Source organism: Sceloporus undulatus, chromosome 3 (genome assembly GCF_019175285.1).
Source record: "Sceloporus undulatus isolate JIND9_A2432 ecotype Alabama chromosome 3, SceUnd_v1.1, whole genome shotgun sequence".
Taxonomy (NCBI): domain Eukaryota; kingdom Metazoa; phylum Chordata; class Lepidosauria; order Squamata; family Phrynosomatidae; genus Sceloporus; species Sceloporus undulatus.
In genome coordinates this window covers 235,286,562-235,309,956 of record NC_056524.1, presented here as the reverse complement: position 1 = coordinate 235,309,956, position 23,395 = coordinate 235,286,562, and the positions used below count along the sequence as shown (strand labels likewise).

General features: G+C 39.9%; 1 protein-coding gene across 1 annotated transcript in view; it reads right to left on the bottom strand.

The window, feature by feature from the left end:
• Positions 1 to 3,149: 3,149 nt before the first annotated feature.
• Positions 3,150 to 23,395, bottom strand: part of LOC121926489 — a 26,149-nt gene continuing 5,903 nt past the window's right edge. Inside the window, exons 2-11 of the mRNA XM_042459508.1 lie at positions 17,022 to 17,219; positions 15,777 to 15,929; positions 14,065 to 14,213; positions 10,630 to 10,770; positions 9,369 to 9,517; positions 8,851 to 8,964; positions 7,349 to 7,481; positions 4,910 to 5,016; positions 4,084 to 4,193; positions 3,150 to 3,688 (exon numbers count right to left, since the gene is read on the bottom strand). Coding sequence (XP_042315442.1) covers positions 3,674 to 3,688; positions 4,084 to 4,193; positions 4,910 to 5,016; positions 7,349 to 7,481; positions 8,851 to 8,964; positions 9,369 to 9,517; positions 10,630 to 10,770; positions 14,065 to 14,213; positions 15,777 to 15,929; positions 17,022 to 17,219 — 1,269 coding nt within the window. The 3' untranslated portion in view covers positions 3,150 to 3,673. The remainder of the gene's footprint in view (positions 3,689 to 4,083; positions 4,194 to 4,909; positions 5,017 to 7,348; positions 7,482 to 8,850; positions 8,965 to 9,368; positions 9,518 to 10,629; positions 10,771 to 14,064; positions 14,214 to 15,776; positions 15,930 to 17,021; positions 17,220 to 23,395) is intronic.

Below are 23,395 nucleotides of genomic sequence, written 5' to 3'. Positions count from 1 at the left end.
AATTACATAACAATTAAAACCAATAAAAGTGGCAGAATCATAATATATTTTTCTTTTATTTATCTTTTATTTGTTCTCCATACCTAGAATATTTAGGTCCTTACTCTTATATATCGTTAAAGCAGATCTCATATCATTTCAAAATTATATATATGTATATATCTACACCTGTATTATATGATATCTCTTGTATCTTTCATCAATACATCTTTATATATTGTCCAAACTTAAGTATTTTATCCAGTTATTTCATCTGTAATAGAATCTATTTACCATGTATTCTCCTTGTTTTTGTGTGTATTTTGTACTGGGTCAATTTATTTATTTTTTAATTGAACTTTTTGTCAGCATTCAAAACAAAGAATATTAATTTGAATTATTATTATTTATGACATTTATTATTTTTAATTAGATGGTTCACTGCCCTCAGGCTTACAATCTAAATTATTATTATTATTATTATTATTATTGCCTTATTTATTTCTTTTACCCTGCCTGTCTGTCAAAAAGGCAATCATAGGCGGCTTGCAATTAAAAATGAATTAATGAAAATAATAAAAATAAAAGGTTACAATAAAAGAATCCATACAATATATAACATCCCAATTATTCCCTCCCTCCCTTCCCTAAAACATCAATTGAACACATTAGCCATTAAAACAATCCATTGAAATTATAAGAGATGGGCAAGTGGGGCTAAAGAATACTCAATGAGATGGTGGATTCAATAATAATAATAATAATAATAAACAATCCCATATGTACATTTTCGTTCCGGTACGCATCCAACTATTTACCACATTGCTTACAGCCAGCTTTTTCTTCGTCATTCTTGGTTGTTTTGTATTTATTTATTCAAGACAGTTGTTGTATATTTTATTTATTTATTATTAAAACAGTTGTGTATTTTTTTCCTTTTATTCAAAACAGTTGTGTATTTTCAAGTCGTTTCCAACTTACAGAGGTCTTAACCGCCAAGGAGGACGAGGCACCGCAAAATGGAGGTCATTGAAGAAAAAATGGACAGCATTCTCCACCCAAAAAGCTTAAAAACATTACTGTAAATGTACATTATTAGTCATGCTCAAAATGGAGGGCCTTTTGAAACTTCCTCCCGGACAGAAGGTTGAAACATTAAGACATGTCTTAGAAAAAGAGGACCTCTGGTCACCCTGGACCTATTAAGGCAACCCCCTAAGAGTTTTCCTGGCAAGTTTCTCCAGAGGGGGTTTGCCATTGCCTTCCCCCTGAGGCTTAGAGAGTGTGACTTGCCCACGGTCACCCAGTGAGTTTTATGGCCCACTTGGGAATCAAACCCTGGTTTCCAGAGTCCTACATCAATGCTCAAACCGTTATGCCACACTGGCTCTGTGATGTACATCGGTGAGACTCAAGAGTAGTGGTCCCTCATATGTTTCCAGGAAAGAAAGAAACTGGGAGCCATTGGGCACAAATGTTGTGTTAGTTTCTCCTGCAGTCAGTTTCCCCGATCTGTAGACTGGGGTAACAGATTGGCATCAGTTGGCAGATCAATGGAGGAAACTAGCATATCAAGTTGTTTTTAGGTTTAATTAGCCTAATTTAGGTCCAAAACACTGCAGATATAATCCAGTTTGAGACCTCTGTAACTGCCTTGGCTCAGTGCTAGGGAATCCTGGGAACTAGTTTATTGTGGCACCAGAACACTGACAGAGAAGGCTAAATGTTTCAGTTCCCAGAATTCCCTAGTATTGAGCTAGAGCAGATAAAGCGGTCTCAAACTGGATTATTTCTGTGTTGTGTTTTGGACCTTAGACTGCATCCACACTGCAAAAACAATCCAGTTTGGCACCACGTTAACTGCCATGGCTCAATGGTATGGAGTTCTGGGAACTGTAGTCTGTTCTGGCACCAGAGCTTTCTGACAGAGGAGGAGGCTAAATGTTTTGCAAAACTACAATTCCCAGAATTCTATTACATGGAGCCATGGGAGTTAAAGCAGTAACAAACTGGATTATTTCTGCACTGCGGATGCAGCCTTAGTTCCCTTGACCTGTAGACAGATTTCTAAGGGTCATCATGTGATAACAACAACATTTATTTATAATGCTCTTTTCACCAAAGAAGAAGGAGGCTGATCTAGATTTAGGTACATTTCAACATTCTTAACTTTCCCATTAGAACAAAAAATATAGTCCAAGACGGAGCTTCTTGTCTTTCCTCCTAAGCCCACCCTTCAACACTCCTTTTCTGTCTCTGTGGACAACATTTCCATTCAACCAGTCCAGCAAGCCCACAGTCTTGGTTTTATCTTTGATTCTTCTCTGTCGTGTTTCCCTCAGATCCAGACCACAGCCAAGGCTTGTAGATTCTTTTTATACAATATTGCCAAAATCCGACCATATCTCTCCGCCTCTACTGCCAAGATCCTGGTTCATGCCCTAGTGGTCTCACGACTTGATTACTGTAACGTCCTCCTTACTGGGCTTCCTCTTTCTCACCTCCGTCCTTTAATTTCTGTCCAGCATTCAGCTGCACGCGTTATCACATCCACCCACCGCTCTGACCACATCTCTCCTGTGTTGGCATCCCTTCACTGGCTCCCCATCCCTTTCCGCATTCAGTACAAGCTCCTGCTGTTGACATTTAAAGCCCTCCATGGGCTGGCCCCTCCTTACTTATCAGACCTTCTTTCTCCTCACCTTCCCACTCGGGCCCTCCGCTCTGGTAGTCAAGGTCTGCTGTCTCAGCCCAGGATTTCCTCTGCCCCATCTCGGATTTGCCCCTTTTCACTTGCTGGAACCTTCTTCCCCCGCGAGCAAGGGCCATCACTTTTTTAACCAGCTTCAAAACAGAGTTGAAGACCATCCTGTTCAGAGAAGCTTTCCCAGGCATTGCATAATTGTCACTTGCTATTTGACGTTCTTTTGATGCCTGTTTTATTGAACCATTTCCTGTATTGCTATGTACTTTATATGTATTAGCCTACTAGCCCCACCACCTTTCCCTTCTCCTTTTATGTCATGTCTTTTTAGATTGTAAGCCTGAGGGCAGGGAACTGTCTAATTAAAAAGATTGTATGTACAGCGCTGTGTAAATTTACAGCGCTTTTATAAATAAAGGTTAATAATAATAATAATAATAATAAGTTAATGTTGCCAGACTATTTGTGTATAACACAAAGGAATAAATAGTTTTTTGTGGGTTTGTGGTGAAGAAACTCTTCTAGAACATGGCCACATAGCCTGAAAAACCCACAAAAAGCTATGGATGCCGGCCATGAAATCCTTCGAATTTACAAAGGCATAAAGTTTCTGTTATTCTGATTAGCATACAAACAAAGCACCTGGGGATATGTAAACTTTACAGGACAGTGTGTACACATTTGTAAATAATATTGGCATACCACTTCAAAATAATAGAAGAAAGCCAGTGTGAGTGTTAAGTTGTGCAGTGTGTTTATTTTTTTTTATTTTTTTGGCTATTTTTATTTTTAGGCAGTTGCATAATTTTAATTCAATAAATAAAACGTGTTAGAAGTGTTATAAATATGCCAAGCTGTTCTGTACATTCATAAGAAGAAACTTTGAGAGCACAGCATAGTATTTACAAAATGTAGAACATCATGTAAACATTTGCTGAGGTCTGTTAACCTCTTGAAATTAACATCTTCTGAAAGCACATGGAAACTTTATTATCCCTTGATTTTCTGTAAAATAAAAACACAGAGTCTGTGTCAGTAAATTTCAACAAGGAGCTACCTACCTTGGTTAGACTAAAGTAAACTCACAAACTAAACCCATCTGTCTTACTAGAGTAGATGTGCAGAAAAAATGATGCTACACATGCATTTTTCTGAGTTGAAAGATAACACCAGGATACAAGATTGCATATATACAATTCCAGACAGTAATCACTAGCACCAGTCATCTATTTAAAAGCATAAGGAGAGGACTGATCAGATCCTTCCTCCATCATTTCTTTGCATTCTCAGCTCCAATAGGATAAAACAATATACTTGACTAAGAACTCTAATGTTAACAGGCTCAGTTAGTGATCAGGAAAATGCCTGGACAAATAAAGTGAAGGAAGCAAATTCTTTACCTTCTTTCTTTTTTTAGCTGGACTCTTTTTTGAGCAAATCTTGAAAATTTCCTCAAAGGTTACTGATGAAATCTGGGGGGTTACCTTAATTTTTAAGCGTGGCATTTCTTCTGTAGAGGCAAAAGCAGTAAACACATCACTTTCCTATTTATACAAAAGGAGAGATGCTGTACCTTAACAGTTTCTCAGAGATAATTTTTGATGCAGATACAATGTGCAGTGGTAAAATACAGACTTGTTTGCACAGGTTTTCCCACTGAGTTGGCTATATATGCTGGATTTGCACTTATGTTTGGGAAAGCCTAGAGATCTAGACACTATAAATATTACTATTATACATATAAAACATCCTCTTTTAAACTTTTCTTGCTTGGAGCATGCCAAGTGATAAGTGTCAGAGAAACATTCCCAGGCATTGTGTGACTATTATTTGTTACTTGATGTTTTTAATTTGTTGCCTGCTTTACTTTATTGTACCCTTTCCTGTATTGTTATGTATTACTTATATGTATTATGCTATTGTTTCTTAGATTGTATTCCATGGGCAGGTTTACTTTATTTTATTGTTTGTGTGTACAGTGCTGTGTAAATCTACAGCGCTATATAAATAAAGCATAATAATAATAATAATAATAATAATAATAATAATAATAATAATAATAAGTGTTTGCTTTAAAAGTTCCAGACTGGACAGATTTGAGAAGAGGAGATATTACAGTACAGCCCTATGCATCCACTGAGTTCTTTAAGGCTAACTCACCAGGTAAGTGTGCACAAAATAAATATATCAACAGGTATAATTCAAGTATTGATTAGAAGAGCCCACCTTTCTTTCGGTCCTTGAGAGCTTCCAATATCTGGACTGCACACTGCTCTCCTATAGCATTGCCATTGATATCAACTTCCACTAGGTAGTCGGAATTCTTGATTAGACTATGATTAAGAAATTAACACCAAAAATAGATACATGTCAACTCTTTCCATTCATAAATAAAATCTAAATGTCTTAATGATTATGTACAAGATTCCCAAAATACAAGAACATGCACCATTGTGGCATACCCCCATTTCATTTTTTAAAAAATTATTATTTAATATGATTTAAGTCTTGACTATTAAGGCAGAAGAAAGACATGGTAGAAAAACTGTCTCAATTCTATCTCTTCAGACTGGAAGTTATGGTTTTAAATTTATAGATCTATACTTTGTCAGCATGCCAGACATACTAATCCATTTCCCCCTTTCTTTCTGTTTTGCTCTTCATACATGCTCAGTGATTCTGAAGGCAACTATTTACCTAGACTCTTGTAAGTACCTACAGCTACAGTAGGATTACCTAGAGGGCTACCTTGACTCATGCTTTCCCAGGTCAAGTTTTATTGCATTGTTTATTGCAGATACATTGCCACAATCTAGCACTGAAAGTCTGTCTTTCTCCAGCGGAAGAAATCAAAGATATAGCCACGTTAGGGCCTAAACAGGCAGGCCAAATGAAGCCCCTCAGGCAGCTTTGTCGTGGCTTCTGGCTTATTAGGATGCACACGTCGTTTAAACAGCACACCTCCAAAGTGGCCCAAAGCTGCTTCATTTGGCCTGTCTGTTCAGGCTCTTAGTCTGCAGAATCAGTATGTAGAGAGATTATTATTATTATCATCATCCCGACTCTCCCTGTATTGGATCGAGGCGACTATCAATAGATAAAAACATAACAGGACATATTAGATCCTAGTTCCCCAATCTCCCTCCCACCCTAAAATACCATTAAAAACAATTCCCAATAAAATGGTTAATAAAATAAATTGAGATCAAAGTCTGGTGGTACAGCTAAACAAATGGATAGTGAAAATTCTGAGGAGGTCAGTTTGGGAAGGCCTGCCAGAAGAGATCCGTTTTTATTGCCTTCTTAAAGGCCTCCAAAGATGTTAGATGGTGGATCTCATCTGGCAGGTCATTCCAGATTTTTGGAGCGACAACAGAAAACGTCCTCTGGGAAGTTGTTTTAAATCTGCAGAATCAGTATATAGAGCGATACTGTAGCACCTTTGATACTAACTGAAAGAAAGAAGTTGATAGCATGAGCTTTCATAGTTAGATGATGGCAGGTTCACCCTAAAAAGATTCCCAGCTATGCTACTTCAGAAAGCCACAAACAAGTTGATTTTTTATACTTTGTCATTGATTAAAAGGCAGGCAATGGGGCAAGGCAAGAGGCGGAAAAGCTTTAGCTTGCAAAATAAATATAGCTTGCAATAGGTAACAGGAAGCTAACTGCTGAAATAAGCATAAGCCAGCTAAAAACAGGGCAAGACAAATTAGACCTTTTGTCAGCAGAATCCCAAACTGGACTACATAAGACAGGAGGAGGGAAAGCAGAGCAGGCACAAAATTGACCTCTCAGTTACCTATAGACTTCATTAAGATCATTATAATATTTGCTGACACAAGGTTAAATGAATAAGGGGATGATGTAAAGAACATGTGATGTGTGAGAAGGTGGGGAGCATGCATTTAGGAGCAAACATGTAATGGGAGGTCTGATAAGTTGTACTAGGTGAGCAGAAAGAAGCCAGGTGATTGGTTTTTATGTATATGCTATGGGCTCTGTTAAACTCTAGAAGTGCTTTTCGTCCCGAACTTCAGCACCCATTAGGCCAAATGTCTGTGTTCTTTGTCTAACAATACACTTGGAGCTTCAAATCAACAAATGGTTGTCCTAGGACAGGGCTCTACAGTAGACTTAAGTCTACTTCCTCAGATGCACCTGAGTCCAAATGCCTCTGAGTAAGTAGGCTTATGTCTACAAACGCTCATGCTGCTGACTTCTTTCTTTCAGTTAGTTGCAAAGGTGCTACAAGAACTCTCTACATACTGTCTTTCTTCAGTCCTTCGCCATCCTCTCTGTGCCAATGCTTTGTGGTTGTTGTTGTGTGCCTTAAGCCATTTACAATTTATGGCAACCCCAAAACAATTTATCATGGGGTTTTCTTGGCAAGGTTTGTTCAGAGAAGGTTTACCATTGCCTTCCCCAACAAACAAACAAAAAGAAATGACTTCCAGGCAGACAGAAAACAAGAAAAGAGGGGGCTGAGCTGGGCTCTTGTAAAAGGATACAGTAAAAAGGAAGTTTGTCAGATGCTTTGTTAACTGAGGTATGCCTGCATAGAGCTGGATATTTATTCTCGATCCTAGTCAGATTACAAGACCATTCCACAGTGCCATAGATGACGACAAAAAGTGATGCTCATCCTGTTACCAGTTGCCTTACCTAATCAAAAGCTGAATGAATTCCCACATGTTTTCTTCTCTTTGCTTAAACCTTCTATCTATGCCATTATCAGCCAAATGCAGTTTAGCTAACCATGGACCAGGGTCATGTTTCTTACTTTTCTTCTTTAAGCCTGCAAGCAGTATAGGCACATAAGATTATTTCCTGTACAATGAAGATATGCACACTAATGTGTGATGACTAATACCACATGTGACCTTCCTTATATGTATGTATGGATAGATAGATAGATAGATAGATAGATAGATAGATAGATAGATAGATAGTTTGGAAGACATCACTGTGTTTTGGGAAAGACACATTAATTTTCTTGCGACTAGTAATATTTACAGTAAAGCTCTCCAGTCCCTTCATATTTCATCTTATTTTCCAATCTACGTTTATTATAGTCCAGTCTGATTAATAAAAAAGCTGGTCAGTGAAACTCTTCATTTGTTTTCTAGCATTGGATTTTTAGGGTGACTTTGTTACAAAATTCCTACACTTAAAGGACCTCTTTGTAGAAAATAATGTACAATGCCATGTACAGTAACCTTGTGCCTGTGTTTCATGCAGCAAACATATCCCAGTTGTGATTTCCCAGCACCTTTTTTATATAGCAAATACCCTTTATCTAGCAAAAAAACCCAGCATTTTCCACACATGAAATGAATATTACTACTATTATTTATTTCTTACCCGCCTCTCCCTATGGATCGAGGCGGGAAGCAACAGCAATGTATAACACTGTTAAAATGCAAATGCCCATTAAAAATAAATGATTGATTAAAAGAGCATAACATCAGATTAAAAATGCATATTAAAAACAACAAACCTACAATTTAAAGCTCATAATTTAGAAATCATAGGGATAGGCCTGCCAGATTCTGCATGGCCATTTTCTATGTGAAGCATAGTTCCCACTATGAAAGGCATAGTTGTATTCTCACTAGGGAGATAACCTGTACAATTTCAGACCTCTGGCAAGGGGTTCAAAGAGATGAGATTGTTCATATGGCTGAACAGATTTATATACCAAATTATCATCACCTTGGGAACCCTCCATCAAAGCATCCCGACAGATGGCCATCCAGCTTCTGTTTATAGACCTCTAAGGAAAGAGACTTCACTACACTCCAAGGGAGTTTGTTCCACTGTCGAACAGCCCTCCTAATATTGAGGTGGAATTTATTTTCCTGTAGCTTGCATCCATTGTTCTGGGTCCTGTTCTCTGGAGCAGCAGAAAACAAGCTTGTTCCCTTGACAATATGACATCCCTTCAAGTATTTAAACAGGGCTATCATATCACCTCATCTTAGACTGAAGGATCTTAGACTAAAGGATTTCAGGCAGGAAAGAAGTCACTTCCATATTGTTCTATAGACCCAAACATACTTTAGTAATTAAGTTTAATCTAAAATTAAAGAGCACCAATCATGATACATATCCTAGTCTTTACATCATCCAAATTAGTTTTACCTCACTGGGTAAATTAATTGTACCTTTTGTCTTCTTTTTCTTCCTAGTGCTTTCTAATGCAGTAACAGTAGAGTTGTTTGCTTTGGAGGTGGTATTTTTATTAACAATTTTTGAATTAATATTTTCATCTTCATTTGCTGTTAAAAAGGGAAATACATTTATTATTAGCTGATTTAAATTAAAAATTATATAAATGACATCTATATATTTCTATATACTTTGGTACTAGAGGAATCCCACATTGCCTAAGGCACAGAAAGATGCTGAGTAACAGAGTGACTGCAGCCATGGGAATATAGAGCAATCTTCCTCAAGTTGGTGCTTTCCAGATGTTGTTAACTTCAGCTTCATTCAACCCAACTGCCATGGCCAATGTTTGGGGATCAAGGGAGCTGAAATCAAAAGCACTTGGAGCCCAGAATGAACAGGCAGGAGAACATGGGAAGAGCCACTAAAAAAGGAGAGAGATTCACACACCCATTTGAATCTTTCCATTTATCATTTAACAGATTAATTTTCATGAGTAGATGACCAATCTTACCTTCAAGGGTGTCGCGGGAAGTACTATTGCTGCACACCAAAGCATTTGTCTTTTTTTCTTGTTGAAAGTTTTTTGCATATTCTGCTAATGGTTTGAGGAGTTCTGCAGCACCCAAACATTGCAAGTGGTTACCACTGAGAAGCAGGTTGCTGTGATAAATAATTTAAAAAATATTTCATAGACCTTGGTTAAACTGATTATATTTGCTTCTTTTATAACACAGAAGTGAATTTTACACTAGTAACTACAGTGCACTCTTAACTACTTTAAGAGAAGTCACTCTCTCTCTTACCATCACACCTAAATATAAAGCATAATGCTATGCATGTACATCTCAATTTGGGTGGCCCCAGTTTACAACATTTCAGATTTAAAATGTTTCCCCAGGAATCTATAAATAAAGAAAAGTGTCATCCACAATTCATAGGGGGGAGAAAGCAACTGCAGTATCATACCTACAATCGTTAGGTCATTGGGTGAATACTCCCACGTAGGGAGCTTTGCCTGTAACAGGACATCCTGCATTTGGCAATAATGCCCTGTTGAGAAGAAATCATCTTAGTGTGATGAAATAATTCCCTGCTCATTGTTCAGCTACTGCAGTGATATTTCCCCTACAGCCAGGTGGATTTCATGGTCATATTTTTGCACTTTCCCTACTCACTAGTAAAGATATTCATTGTGAAGGAGTCAAGATTTTTCCACTCAAACATCTTATTTTTTTAATTATTAAAAAATGAACTCCAGAGCTGGTGTGCTGCTTTCATCCTGATATGATGTTTTGTCTGCCTTCTGCTCCCATCTCTACAATAGGTGTTGATTCCTGAACTTTAGGTAGCCACTCTGCCTGTATTTGCTTCCCTGAAAACAGCTGGAAATCCAATTTCAGATGTACCAAAGTACCAGTTTAAACCAGGTGGTGGCTGCTGTGGCCACTTTTAAGGGGGGAGCCTGAGGTTTAGATACAAATTACTTGTTCATAGTCAGATACATGGTCTTTTGGAGGAGAGAGAAAGAGAAAGAAAATGCCTACAGACAGAGTGATGCAGAAAGAGAATTCATGTAGAAAAGCATAAAAACAGAAAGTCAGCAAACATGCAAACTAGCTATTATAGTGAGTACAAATATGCAAAGGTTGCTAGCTCTGACAATTATTTAATGTTATCATAACTATAGTCATTAATTAGCATTACATACAGTATAAAATAGATCCGTGGAATAATACTACCACTGCCCAAGTCCTTACCAAAACAAAACTTACCAAATGGCAGTCTGGATTATAAGAGTTGCTAATGTTGTTCCACTTTGAGGTCCTAAATCACAGTAACAGAGGCTGAGAGTTAAAAGCTTTCTGTTCCCCTCTAATCCACAAATAAGTTTATTCACACCATCATCTCCACACCTATGAAAAAGTTAATGCATTAAGTAGATATCATTTTCAAATACTGGCCGTAATATACTTGCTACAATTTTTTCACCGTTGTGGTACATTGCGTACATTTGATATAGTTGAGTCAACTCAAATGAAACTTAGGCCTGTTACAGACTGCCAAAATAAAGCTGCTTCAGGTCTCTCTGGAGATATGCTATTTAAATAATACATGAGTCCTAAGAGTCCAGAGGTCACGCCAAAGCTACACTCCATTCCTAAGGACTGGAGTGCAGTTTTGGTGCAGCTTCCAGATTCTTAGAATGCATGCATCATTTAAAAAGTATACCTCCAAAGAGACCCGAAGCAGCTTTATTTTGGCAGTCTGTAACAGGCCTTAGAAAGACTTAAATTGAGAACATTAGCTAAAAAAGATTATCAGCATTATTTAATCTATAATAGCTGGCACCACATTGTTGTTGTGTGCCTTCAAGTTGTTTCTGGCTTATGGCAAACCTAAATCAATGTTATCATGGGGATTTGACAAGGTTTCCCATGACATTCTTGCAAACAAGCTTGTAAAAGGTGGGCTAGACAAGGTAACTGTTACATGGATTTGTAACTGGTTGACTGGCCGAACCCAAAGGGTGCTCAACAATGGCTCCTTTTCATCCTGGAGAGAAGTGACCAGTGGGGTCCCACAGGGCTCTGTCCTGGGCCCAGTGTTATTCAACATCTTTATCAATGACCTGGATGGCAGAATTGGGAACATACTTATCAAATTTGCAGATGACACCAAATTAGGAGGAATAGCTAATACCCCAGAGGACAGGATCAACATTCAAAATGACCTGAATAGACTAGAAAGCTGGGCCAAAGCTAACAAAATGAAATTCAACACGGAGAAATGTAAGGTACTGCACTTAGGGCAGAAAAATGAAATGCACAGATATAGGATGGAGGACACCTGGCTGAATGAGACAACATGTGAAAGGGATCTGGGAGTCCAAGTAGACCACAAGTTGAACATGAGTGAACAGTGCGATGCGGCAGCTAAAAAGACCAATGCAATTTTAGGCTGCATCAATAAAAGTATAGTGTCTAGATCAAGAGAAGTAATAGTGCCACTGTATTCTGCTTTGGTCAGGCCCCACCTGGAATATTGTGTCCAGTTCTGGGCACCACAATTCAAAAAGGACATTGAGAAACTGGAGCATGTTCAAAGGAGGGCGACTAAAATAGTGAAAGGTCTGGAAACCTTGCCCTATGAATAACGACTCAGGGAGCTGGGGATGTTCAGCCTGGAGAAGAGAAGGTTAAGAGGTGATATGATAGCCCTGTTTAAATATTTGAAGGCATGTCATATTAAGGATGGAGCAAGCTTGTTTTCTGCTGCTCCAGAGAACAGGACCCGGAACAATGGATGCAAGCGCCAGGAAAAGAGATTCCACCTCAACATTAGGAAGAACCTCCTTAGGGTAAGGGCTGTTTGACAGTGGAACACACTTCCTCAGAGTGTAGTGGAGTCTCCTTCCTTGGAGATCTTTAAACAGAGGCTAGATGGCCATCTGTTGGGGATGCTTTGATTTGGATTTCCTGCATGGCAGGGGGTTGGACTGGATGGCCCTTGTGGTCTCTTCCAACTCTATGATCCTATGATTCCTTGGCAAGGTTTATTCATAGAAGGTTTTGCTTTTGCCTTCCTCTGAGGCTGAGAGTTTGTGACTTGCCTAAAGTCACGCAGTGGTTAAAGAAGGTTTCCAACCCTGTTCTCCAGAGTCATAGTCCAACATCCAGATCACCAGACCACTCTGGTTCTCTGGCACCACATCACCACATATTTATAAACAGAAGAGTTGTGAATGGTAAAATTAAAATTAGGCTAGTAAACAATCTATGCAGCTCTTTCATATTTAGCTCATATTTACTATAACCACAAAATAGGGTTGGAAGATGAAGTGCCTAATCTCATTGGTATCTCCTTCAGAGATACTATTTCTGGAGAGCACAAAAATAACTGCAACTAGAGCTTGCTTCTGTGCCGGAGCTTGCAATAGCCCAGAGCAAAAGAGACTGCTTAACAAAAATAGGTTTTATTCAGCAAACAGCAAATTAAACATACAATCAGTCCTACAATAACATACAAAGAGCTAAGTCAAGTGAAATCCTGATACACTAAGAGAGGCATGACACTGTTTCAGAGCCACACTAATATTGATATATTACATACACACAGAGAGAATTATTCTCCTTATTAGGAATTTTTAGGAAGAAAAGAGTTGATCTTGGTGGAATTTTAACGTGAGGAGAAAGCAGGCCCTCACGCAATACAGGGACATCCAATACATTTCATCAAATTGTATTTCCTCATAGAGCATCATTCAACATTCAGATCAAGAAGTAAACCAAATATGTTTTTGTTGTGTGCCTTCAAGTTGTTTCTGACTTATGGTGAACCTATCATAGAGTTTTCTTGGCAAGATTTGTGCAGAGGAGGTTTGTCATTGCCTTTCCCTGATGCTGAGAGAGTGTGACTTGCCCAAGGTCACCCCAGTGGGTTTCCATGGCCAAGCTGAGAATCTAATCCTGGTCTCCAGAGTCACAGTACAACACTCAAACCACCACACCATGCTGGCTCTCAAACCAAACATGCAAAAGACAAAAAAAATACCAGGCATTCTGGAACCTACTCTATTTTCTTTAAAGCACATGTGTATATTATTTTTATTGAAATCAAATTGACAGATAAAATACTTTTCTGTTGTTTTCTTAAAGCTAAGTAAAAGTACAACATAAAAGAGTGAAGACAATGTAAAGTGAAGTAAGCTCCCAGGAGTTGGGAGAACTTTAAGAAATGGCTGTAGCTGAGATGTTCTTTTCTCTTTGTGGTGTTCTTGATGAAAGCAGAGAAACAAAACCTTTCTTCACATTTTGGACCTCTGGCTAGTGACCAAAGCTATTGCAATTTAGGTTCTGGGATGTTCACATATTACACTGTATATACATTCATACTGTATGTGCACACATTCAAATGTTCATGAGTATCTCTGTGCCTGTTTTAAGTCCTTTTTTTGGTACCCAGCTACAGGAATAGTCTTAAATTTAAATTACAGTTCAAATGTACAACTATACCTGTACACACATATATTTATGTGAACTGATGAATACATACCAACTTTACAGTATGTAAGTATGTACCTATGTTGAATGTAACATGTGGACACCTCTTACATGTAAATGTATTTCTTTTGTCACACTGCCAACAGTGTGAAGCAAGAATATAATGTGTTAGGGCAGGTATCATACTTACACATCCTTTTGTCTTACTTGGAATAATCCAGTACAAGGGAATTCAGATTGCTGTAAGGTAAAGCGATTCCAAGTCTCTCCATGCTCCAGAGGTCTAAGACATGGTAAGTGATTTCTAATTTGGAAAATGGATAGATGGTACGCCCATCTAGTTCTAGTAAAATTGCCTAAACATATATACAAAAAAAGAAAAAGCAAGATTAACCAGTTTCAAAACTGAGTTGAAGACCATCCTGTTAAGAGAAGCATTCCCAGGCATTGCGTGACTATCGTTTGTTATTTGACATTTTTAATTTGTTGCCTGCCTCACTTTATTGCACTCTTTCCTGTATTGTTATATATTATTTATATGTATTATGCTATTATTTCTTAGATTGTATGCCATGGGCAGGTTTACTGACTATTTTATTGTTTGTATGTACAGCGCTGTGTAAATCTACAGCACTATATAAATAAAGCATACTAATAATAATTTATCAGAGATATTAACACTTCTATTAATTGTTCACTTGAAAGATATCTTTTTTAAAAAAAACACCTAATTTTAAAAAATAATTTCATTCTCTTATATCAAATCAACAAGTTCAGTGTTCCTGGAGATCAAGATGGCCTTAATGTGAGTATGGTCTCTAAGAATAACATTCATCCTTAAAACAGGTAGGATCCCTTTGTATTTGATATTTGTTCATCCTACCCTTCTTCCAGTCCTAAAATATTAACATGCATCCTGTACTATAATTTACAAACAACTCTCATGAAAGCCAATTATTTATGCTTTTATTTGAGTGCTTATCATTGCCAGTGTCAGCCAATGCTCTCAGTAGAAAAGCATTCTTATGAAGCCTACAATCAGTTCAGTGAAGTATGAATCACACATTGTCAGACTCTATAGTTTTCCACAGATGGTAAGCTGAATCTCCACAGATGGACAGAAGGATTGCACTGACTGATGAGATGTGTACATATCTGCCTTTTCTGTCATGTTTGGTGGTAAGAATGTCTGTGGGTCTGGCACCACATAGTTTCTCTTTCTGCTCAAAGTCAACTTGACCTGTTGAACAGAAGAAGGACTTGGCTAGTTATCTGGCGCCTGCTGTGACCCCTCCAAAGGTAAATCTGGGGCATCTTTCAATGAAGACAAACTGTCAAGGAGGATGAGAATGACAAGAGATTCCTTTAAAATGCAATGGTAATGTGCCTTGCAAACAGAGTGGTATATTGCATTTTTGCGTGTGTGTGTGCACCATCAAGTCACCTGGCGAATTATAGTAACCTCATAAATTTTCATAGGGTTGTCTAAGGCAAGGAATACTCAGAAGTGGTTTGCCACAGCACCTGGTATTTGTTGGCAGCCTCCCATCCAAATATTGACCAAGATGAGACAGAATCCAAGATCAGACAGAATTTAGTGCCTTTAGAGTTTTTAGTCCCTGGCACTGTATTTTGAGGAGATTGTTGAAAGAATGACTGTGAATAACAATTGTTCATACTATTCTTGGTTACTAGAGATTATTTTTTTAGTTGGCTGGCTAGCTATAAGTAGAAGGAAATGTGTGTGTATATATATATATTTTAGAACACTCTTGGTTTAGAAAGAAAAATGATGCTGCAGATGCTACCAAAGTAAGACCAATGATCCACTATTGTACTATAACAAGAGTTCATATTTACAAAGTCTGTCACTTTGACACCATAATTCTCATATAATTTATCTGATTTTGTAAACATACAAGGTTAGCAATATCTTGAGGATGAATCTGAATTCCCCACACACAGAGCTCATTTCCCAACTGATATCGTTCATCTCGAATTGTCCTTAGGAGAGGAGTGAGAGACACAGGATGCAATTTCCCCGATGCTGTTTCCACATTGGAAAGCACAAACTAGGGAAGAACACAGAGGAGTTAATAATAGCCCTTCTGTTACAACAAAATATTGCTTAAAATGTGCCACAGAAAAGAGTGTCTAGTTAGCAATGATAGCTAGTTAATTCCTTGAAAAGACAGAAAGCTACATGTGTGAGAAGTAAAATGGTGTTTGTTTTTCTTGAGGTTATTTAGGTTCACATTTTTCTCAGGAATAGGCAGTAATAAAAAAAGATGGTAGAAATGAATCAAGTAATGACTGAAAGACATCAAATTACTAAATTCATACTAAGGGTCTACTAGGCCACCTTGCTTTGGACAGCTATGCTAGCAGATGATCCAAATTTATTGCCCAAATCTTTGCTGTCTAACTTGGATCATGAGATAGTGCTAAAATCTGTTAAACAAAGATTGTGGATATTGTGTTTTGTAGTTTTCAGGCCAATTGTGCCGTGTCTTGTTCGCCCAATGCTTAAATATCCACTTTGTGGTGCCCTTTCAAAGTGCTTTACAGTCTTTGGACTGTAAATATGGTAACTATAACTTAATTCAAGCTTATTAAACTCTGTTCAAGATGATCCTATAACAACGTCCACTGTCATGTAACATATGTACAGCAGCTCTTGCATCTCATGAAAGGAGTGAGATTTTGGTGTTCCTTGATACTGCTTTCAAGTTTATATTAGTTGTTCTATTGTGTATATCCCAGCTTTCCACTATAAATAATGCTTAATCTAACTAAAAGCAATAAAATACAATGTTAAATACAGAATTCTAATTAATGTTATCAAAGAATCAATTAAAAACTCATCAATACTTCCGCAAATAATTCAGTTTAAAAGCCAAATGTTTGTAAGCCAAAGAAAACTGTTTTTGCTAGCCAGAAGAAGAGCCTCAATGACAGAATTAGCTTTTCTTCCCTTGGCATAACAAAGGAGCCAACCAGAAAGTTCACATTAATATGCTTTCAGGCAAATATGAAGGCAAAGAAAACAGATCCATGCTGCCCCCTAAAGGAATACATGTAGAAAGAGTAATGATTTGGGATGCACTTTTTCTACCAATCTATCCTAATTGCCTATCACAGGTGGAAGAATTAAATTCTGTTACCTTAGTGATTAACGTATCATTTGCTATACATTTCTGTATGCCTTGTTTAATACTCAGGCTGACAGAAGTCTGGGACATCATGCAGTGCTTTTCATATGTCCGCAGGAACTTTGCAAGAATGGAATCTGAACTGGCTTTTGATTTCCCCTTTAGCTTTGGCATAACTTCTTTCTCCAAAACTTTTATTGCCACAGAAAGCTGGATTAGAAGAGATAAATAGATATATAGATATATCTATACACCAACTATTGAAGAAATTGTTTGCAACTGTTATATTGAAAGCAGTTTGCAAGTGTGATGAACAATTCTACTGACCTACTTGAAAATCTTGAAAATTTCTTTTATAAAGTCCTACTTCTTGTACATAGATTAACACAGATTTTTATACCAAAACCAAGGAGAAGAGCTAAAGGAAAAGACAAGGAATTTTAGAGGGCACATGGGCCAGAGTCTAGCTGCTGCTGTGTGCTAGTGGAGGTGTTCGCAGCAGGATGGCACATCTCTCCAAGGTCCCACAGCTGTCACATTTCAGCTGTGCACAAGTTTGGCTACTGAGAATGGTAGGATTTCTTGTCCAATACATGTGGAAAGTGCCAGGATTAGGGAAGGCTATCCTCAAGCATAGTATCTAATGGTATCTAATCATGGCTGACATCTCTTATGGCATAGCACAGCGGTTCTGCATGCAGTTACACCACACCTTGCAATTCACCACCTCTGTACTTACTACTGGGCCACTGCAGCCTCACCCCCGATTACTATTATGTGGCTTTTGGAGAACAGGAGGGAAGATGGAGAAGGATCTGGCTATGTCCCCACAATGATCCACTGAGACTTCTGGAGGACCTCACTGGACATTAACAGATTATGTTAACAGTTTGTGTTTAGCTATGGGACATGAAATGGCCATGGGTGGTTGTGCAGTGGTTCAGTAATAAATTGGGAGGGTTGGTTGTTGTAGGAGTAAAAGAAATCCAATCTCTGTAACAACCAAGGAATGACATATGTAGGTACTGTATAAGATAGATTTATGCCTTTGCATAAATGATGGACAGAGGGAGTTCAAGCCTGGCCTTAAGATTAGGTTGAGGTGTGTGTGAGCCCCCTTAGGAGTTATCAATCAGAAATGTAGTAAATGACAATTATTTTGCCATTGATTTCATGGTACTGATTGCAATCACCTTCATTTGGACAATTATGATGATGACAACAACGACTATTTAAATGCAATTTATTGTTTTGTAAAAACGCACCTAGTAGTAGTCAAAATTGTAACAACTTGGCTGCCAATATTTTTACCAGAACAAAATCTGTTCTGAGGTTCTTGTGTGCAATTATGTTGTGGCACTAATTTGTTGCATCTCTTCTTTTTTTTCCATCTCTTCCAACCCGACAACATGTATACTTTTTACTCTTTGATATGTCATGGGGTTTTTGAGAGAGATATAACAAATTATTCTCAAAATACCTCTCCAAATGCTGATATATATGCATTTTAGTTACTCTGTGTGTGTGTGTGTGTATGCAGTAACTAAAATGCATTTCCCATTAAACCAGGTAACATGTAAACCAGGTAAGGATGTATCCACTTGGTAAGATCATTTTGGGAATGTAGATCCATTACATTCTTGTTAACCCTCTCCCTTGTTACAAGTAACTGTTCCTTTAACCTTTAGCTCTGAGGCCAATTTGTGAGGATGGACATCTTTAAATTGGAGCAGAAAACATGCATGTAAATAAGTAATAGTTAAGAACATAAAGAACAATCTTTATAGGTTAGAATAAGAATGTAAGAATAAGAATATAAAAAAATCTATATAGCCCAGCAGCCAAAAGCCCTTTCACTCCACAGAATTATATAGCACTATGATTCTGCTTTATCTGCCATGGTCCCATCCAATAGGATCCTGGGATTTTCAGTGTAAGGAGGGGTATTTAAAACTGTCAGGCAGGAAGCTTGGAAAATCGGTAAGATATTGCCATGACTGTTAAAAATTGAATCATAGTGCTATAACTGTGCCGTGTGAATGGACTTCTGATGTGATGACAAATGAGTGCTGGGGCTGAAAGCAATAGTCCACTCTCACTGTTGATTTCTTGCAAATGGTAATAATTTGGCAGGTTTTATGCTGTCATTTTCTTCCTTGCTGACTCATTTGCCCATTTCAGTACAGTCAGCCCTTGTTATACAGAGATTTTTTTTTATCCATGGATTCAAGCACCCATGGATTGAAAGTATTCAAGAATATATATAAATTTCAAAAGCAAACCTTATTCTTGCCATTTTATATAAAATACACCATTTCATTATGCCATGGGACTTGAGCATCCACAGATTTTGGTATCCTGGAATCAAACTCCAGCAGATACCAAGGGCTCACTTATATCAATTACATAATTTTTTCCTCCTATATTCAATCTTTTTTATTAAACAAGAAGCTGAAGCAATTTCTACATGAGAAACAATCTATCCCCAGACATCCAAAAGGCAGATCACACACACAAGAGCCCCGCAGACTTTCAGGCATGCATTAGTTAGGAGAGAATGACCCCTTGTAAAAGGTGAAATGAGCTGTACTCACCCTCTGCACATCCTAAAGTGGAATTTAATGTTCAGAATGTGTTCAGAAAGCTGTCGTAAACCTACAACTCTGTGTTTGGGTCTGCAGCCACATTTACCAGCACTTCCTTACTAGCACAATAGGTTGCTATAGTGACACCAGCCCTAAACAAGACAGTTACAACTGTCTCCACCAGGCCAGAGATCATAATGCCACTGCTTGGAACAACCTAAATATGACTTCATGAATAATGAACCATACATTAGAACCACATGGTTATACTCCAATGCAATCATGTTTCAGCTCACTGAAATCAATGGGCTCAAGGCCCAAATTGCATGTAAAGTACTCTTTAGATGCATCAGCTACACCCCAGGAAGAGTAGGTTGTAAGTGACCCAGACTCTGGAAAAGAAAAGTAGTTGCTTATCCCCTTCACCTCAGGATTTTTTCCTGCTCAAGATCTCCTCCTATATTGTGGTGGTTAGGTACCCATTTCTCTTTCTGGGAGCCCTGCTGGCACAGTGATTAAATGCCAGTACACTGGTACCCCGGGATACGAAATGATCGGGTTACGAATTTTTCGGGATACGAAATTCGCGGCTTGGAAAAAACTGTTTCGGGTTACGAAAGATTTTTCGGGTTACGAAATTCTTTTCGGCGCGAAATTCAAATGATGCAAAGTGCATCTACTGGCTTTCCAGGGATTTCCAGGGCTAACGGTTAGGGTTAGCTTTGGCGCGAATTTTGAATTTCGTTAGCAGCAGTGATTGGCTTGCGAAATCAAGCCAATCAATTGGATTGGCTAACGAAATTGGGGGGGGGGTGGCTTGCCTTGAGAAATAAAAGCCGGCTTCCATTGATCTGCCCCCTTTGTCTGGCCCTGTGGACTGCTGAGAAAGAGTCTCTTTGGAGCTCTAACTCTCTTGTTTGCGGTTCAGACTTTTCCTGGCCTTCTGCCTTTGGAATTTTTGTGGCTTTTGCCATATCTTCGGATCAAGACCGGCGATCAGCAATTTCTCTACCGGTAGGTTGATGGATTTTTACCTTCTTCTTGTGGGGTGGACTGGGGTGAGACAGTGTGACCATGCTTTTGCTGTGGGGTGCTGGGTTGTTGTTGTTTTTTTTTTTCAAAGTGTGGATTGTGGGTTTTGCTACTGGCATGCTCTGATTTGGGGATTATGGGTCTGGTGTGTGCAGGGATGCCTTTTTTGGGTTTTTTTCCTTTTAGGGTGACATGCTCTAATGTGTGGATTATGGCCTTGATGTGCTTGCTTGATTTTTTTGGGTTTTTTTCCTTTTAGAGTGCCATGCTCTAATGTGTGGATTATGGCCTTGATGTGCTGGCTTGATTTTTTTGGGGTTTTTTTTTTCTTTTAGGGTGGCATGCTCTGAATTGGGGATGATGGGCTTCATTTGCTGCTTTGATTTCTTTGGGGTTTTTTTTTCTTTTAGGGTGGCATGCTCTAATGTGTGGATTATGGCCTTGATGTGCTGGCTTGATTTTTTGGGGGTTTTTTTTTCTTTTAGGGTGCCATGCTCTGAATTGGGGATGATGGGCTTCATTTGCTGCTTTGATTTCTTCATGGCTGTGCTGTTTTCAAAGTGTGGTGTGTGAGTTTTAACACTTTGGCTATGGTCACATGTGGCCAGAGACTCTCACCATAGGGTGGCATTTTATGATTTGTGGATGCTGGGCCTCATTTGCTGCTTTGAGTTCTTCATGGCTGTCCTGTTTTCAAAGTGTGGAGTGTGGCTTTTAAAAGTTTTCCTTTGCTCCCATGTGGGACAGAGAGTCTCACCATAGGCTTGCATTTTCTGATTTGGGGATGCTGGGTTGCTTTCTTCTATGGCTCTGCTGTTTTCAAAGTGTGGACTGTGGCTTTCAAAAGTTTTCCTTTGGTCCCATGTGGGACAGAGAGTCTCACCATAGGCTTGCTTTTTCTGATTTGGGGATGCTGGGTTGCTTTCTTCTATGGCTCTGCTGTTTTCAAAGTGTGGACTGTGGCTTTGGCCTATGGGTTTGTGTTCTGGGGTTCTTTGGCCATGGCTGTGATGATTTGAGAGTGTGGGGTGGGACTTTTGCAAGTTTGGGCCAGAGAGTGTGACCATGGGGGTGGGGGGTGGTTTCCAATTGTGGCTTTTGCTCATTGCCTGTGCCTTTTGTCCTTTTTAGGCTTGAGCTATGGCTCCCAAGCCAAGCGGTGAGAAGAAGAAGAGGGCTCCCTTGTCCTTGGAGGACAAGAAGGACATCATCGCCAAGCACGAGAGGGGCGTGCGCTTGGTGGACATTGCCAAGGAGTATGGACGCAACCCTTCGACGATTGACACTGTCCTCAAGCAAAAGGAGGCCATCAGAGCTGTTGTGGCTCCAGCGAAAGGCGTGACGACCATCGCCAAGCAGAGGACACCGAGGCACGAGGAGATGGAGCGCCTGCTTCTCCTCTGGATCAAGGAAAAGGAGCGAGTCGGGGACACCCTGACCACCGCGGTCATCTGCGAGAAGGCCACCGCCATCTACGAAGACCTGGCCAGCAAGGAGGCAGGCGAAGGAACTTCTTCGCAGGAGGAGCCAGCCACCCTGGACTTCAAAGCATCACGTGGCTGGTTCGACAGGTTCAAGAAGAGGACCGGGATCCACTCTGTCGTCCGTCACGGCGAGGCGTCCAGCGCAGACCACCAGGCCGCTGAAGCCTTCGTCGTCGCGTTCAAGGCCATGGTGGAGGAGGAAGGCTACGTCCCGCAGCAAGTCTTCAACTGCGACGAGACGGGCCTCTTCTGGAAGAAGATGCCTCGCCGCACCTACATCAGCCAGGAGGAGAGGAGACTGCCAGGCCACAAGCCTATGAAGGACCGCTTCACACTTGCGTTGTGTGCCAATGCCAGCGGGGACTGCAAGGTCAAGCCCCTGTTGGTGTACCACTCCGAGAATCCAAGGGCCTTCAAGGCACACAACATCCAGAAGGACAGGTTGCCAGTGATGTGGCGCTCCAATGGCCGCGCATGGGTCACACGCCTCCTTTTCGTCGAGTGGATCAACAGCGTCTTCGCCCCGACAGTGAAGCGGTACCTGGAGGAAGAGGATTTGCCCTTGAAGTGCCTCCTCCTCTTGGACAATGCTCCTGCGCACCCGCATGGCCTGGAGAAGGACATCCTCGCGGAGTTCTCCTTCATCAAGGTCCAGTTTCTGCCACCCAACACGACCTCCCTCTTGCAACCCATGGACCAGCAGGTGATCGCCAACTTCAAGAAGGTCTACACCAAGCACCTGTTCAAGCGTTGCTTCGATGTGACGGAGAGCACACAGCTGACCCTTCGTGAGTTCTGGAAGCAGCATTTTGACATCGTGGTGTGCTTGAAGATGGTGGACTTGGCCTGGCAGGCGATCACCAGGCGCAACCTGATTGCTGCATGGAGGAAGCTGTGGCCTGATGCTTCTTCCCTGGAAGGGTTGCAGGCCGAGGGTGCTGAGCCAGGTGAAGAAGAAGAGGTGCACGAGATCGTATCCATCGCAAGGTCCCTGGGACTCGAGGTGGACAACGACGACGTGGAGGAACTGATCGAGGAGCACAACGAGGACCTGACAACAGAGGACCTCAAGGCCTTGGCGGCGATGCAACACTCTGCCGTGGATGAGGACGTGCTCCATTTCGACAGGGGCCAGCAGGAGGAGGCTGCGGGGGCATCTTTGCCAACGGCAGACATTAAAGACATTCTGAGGCAATTCCACAATGTGGCTTCCTTTGTGGAGAAGCACCACCCTGAGCAGGTGCTGACCAGCCATGCCATTGCCCATTTTGATAATGTCTGCCTT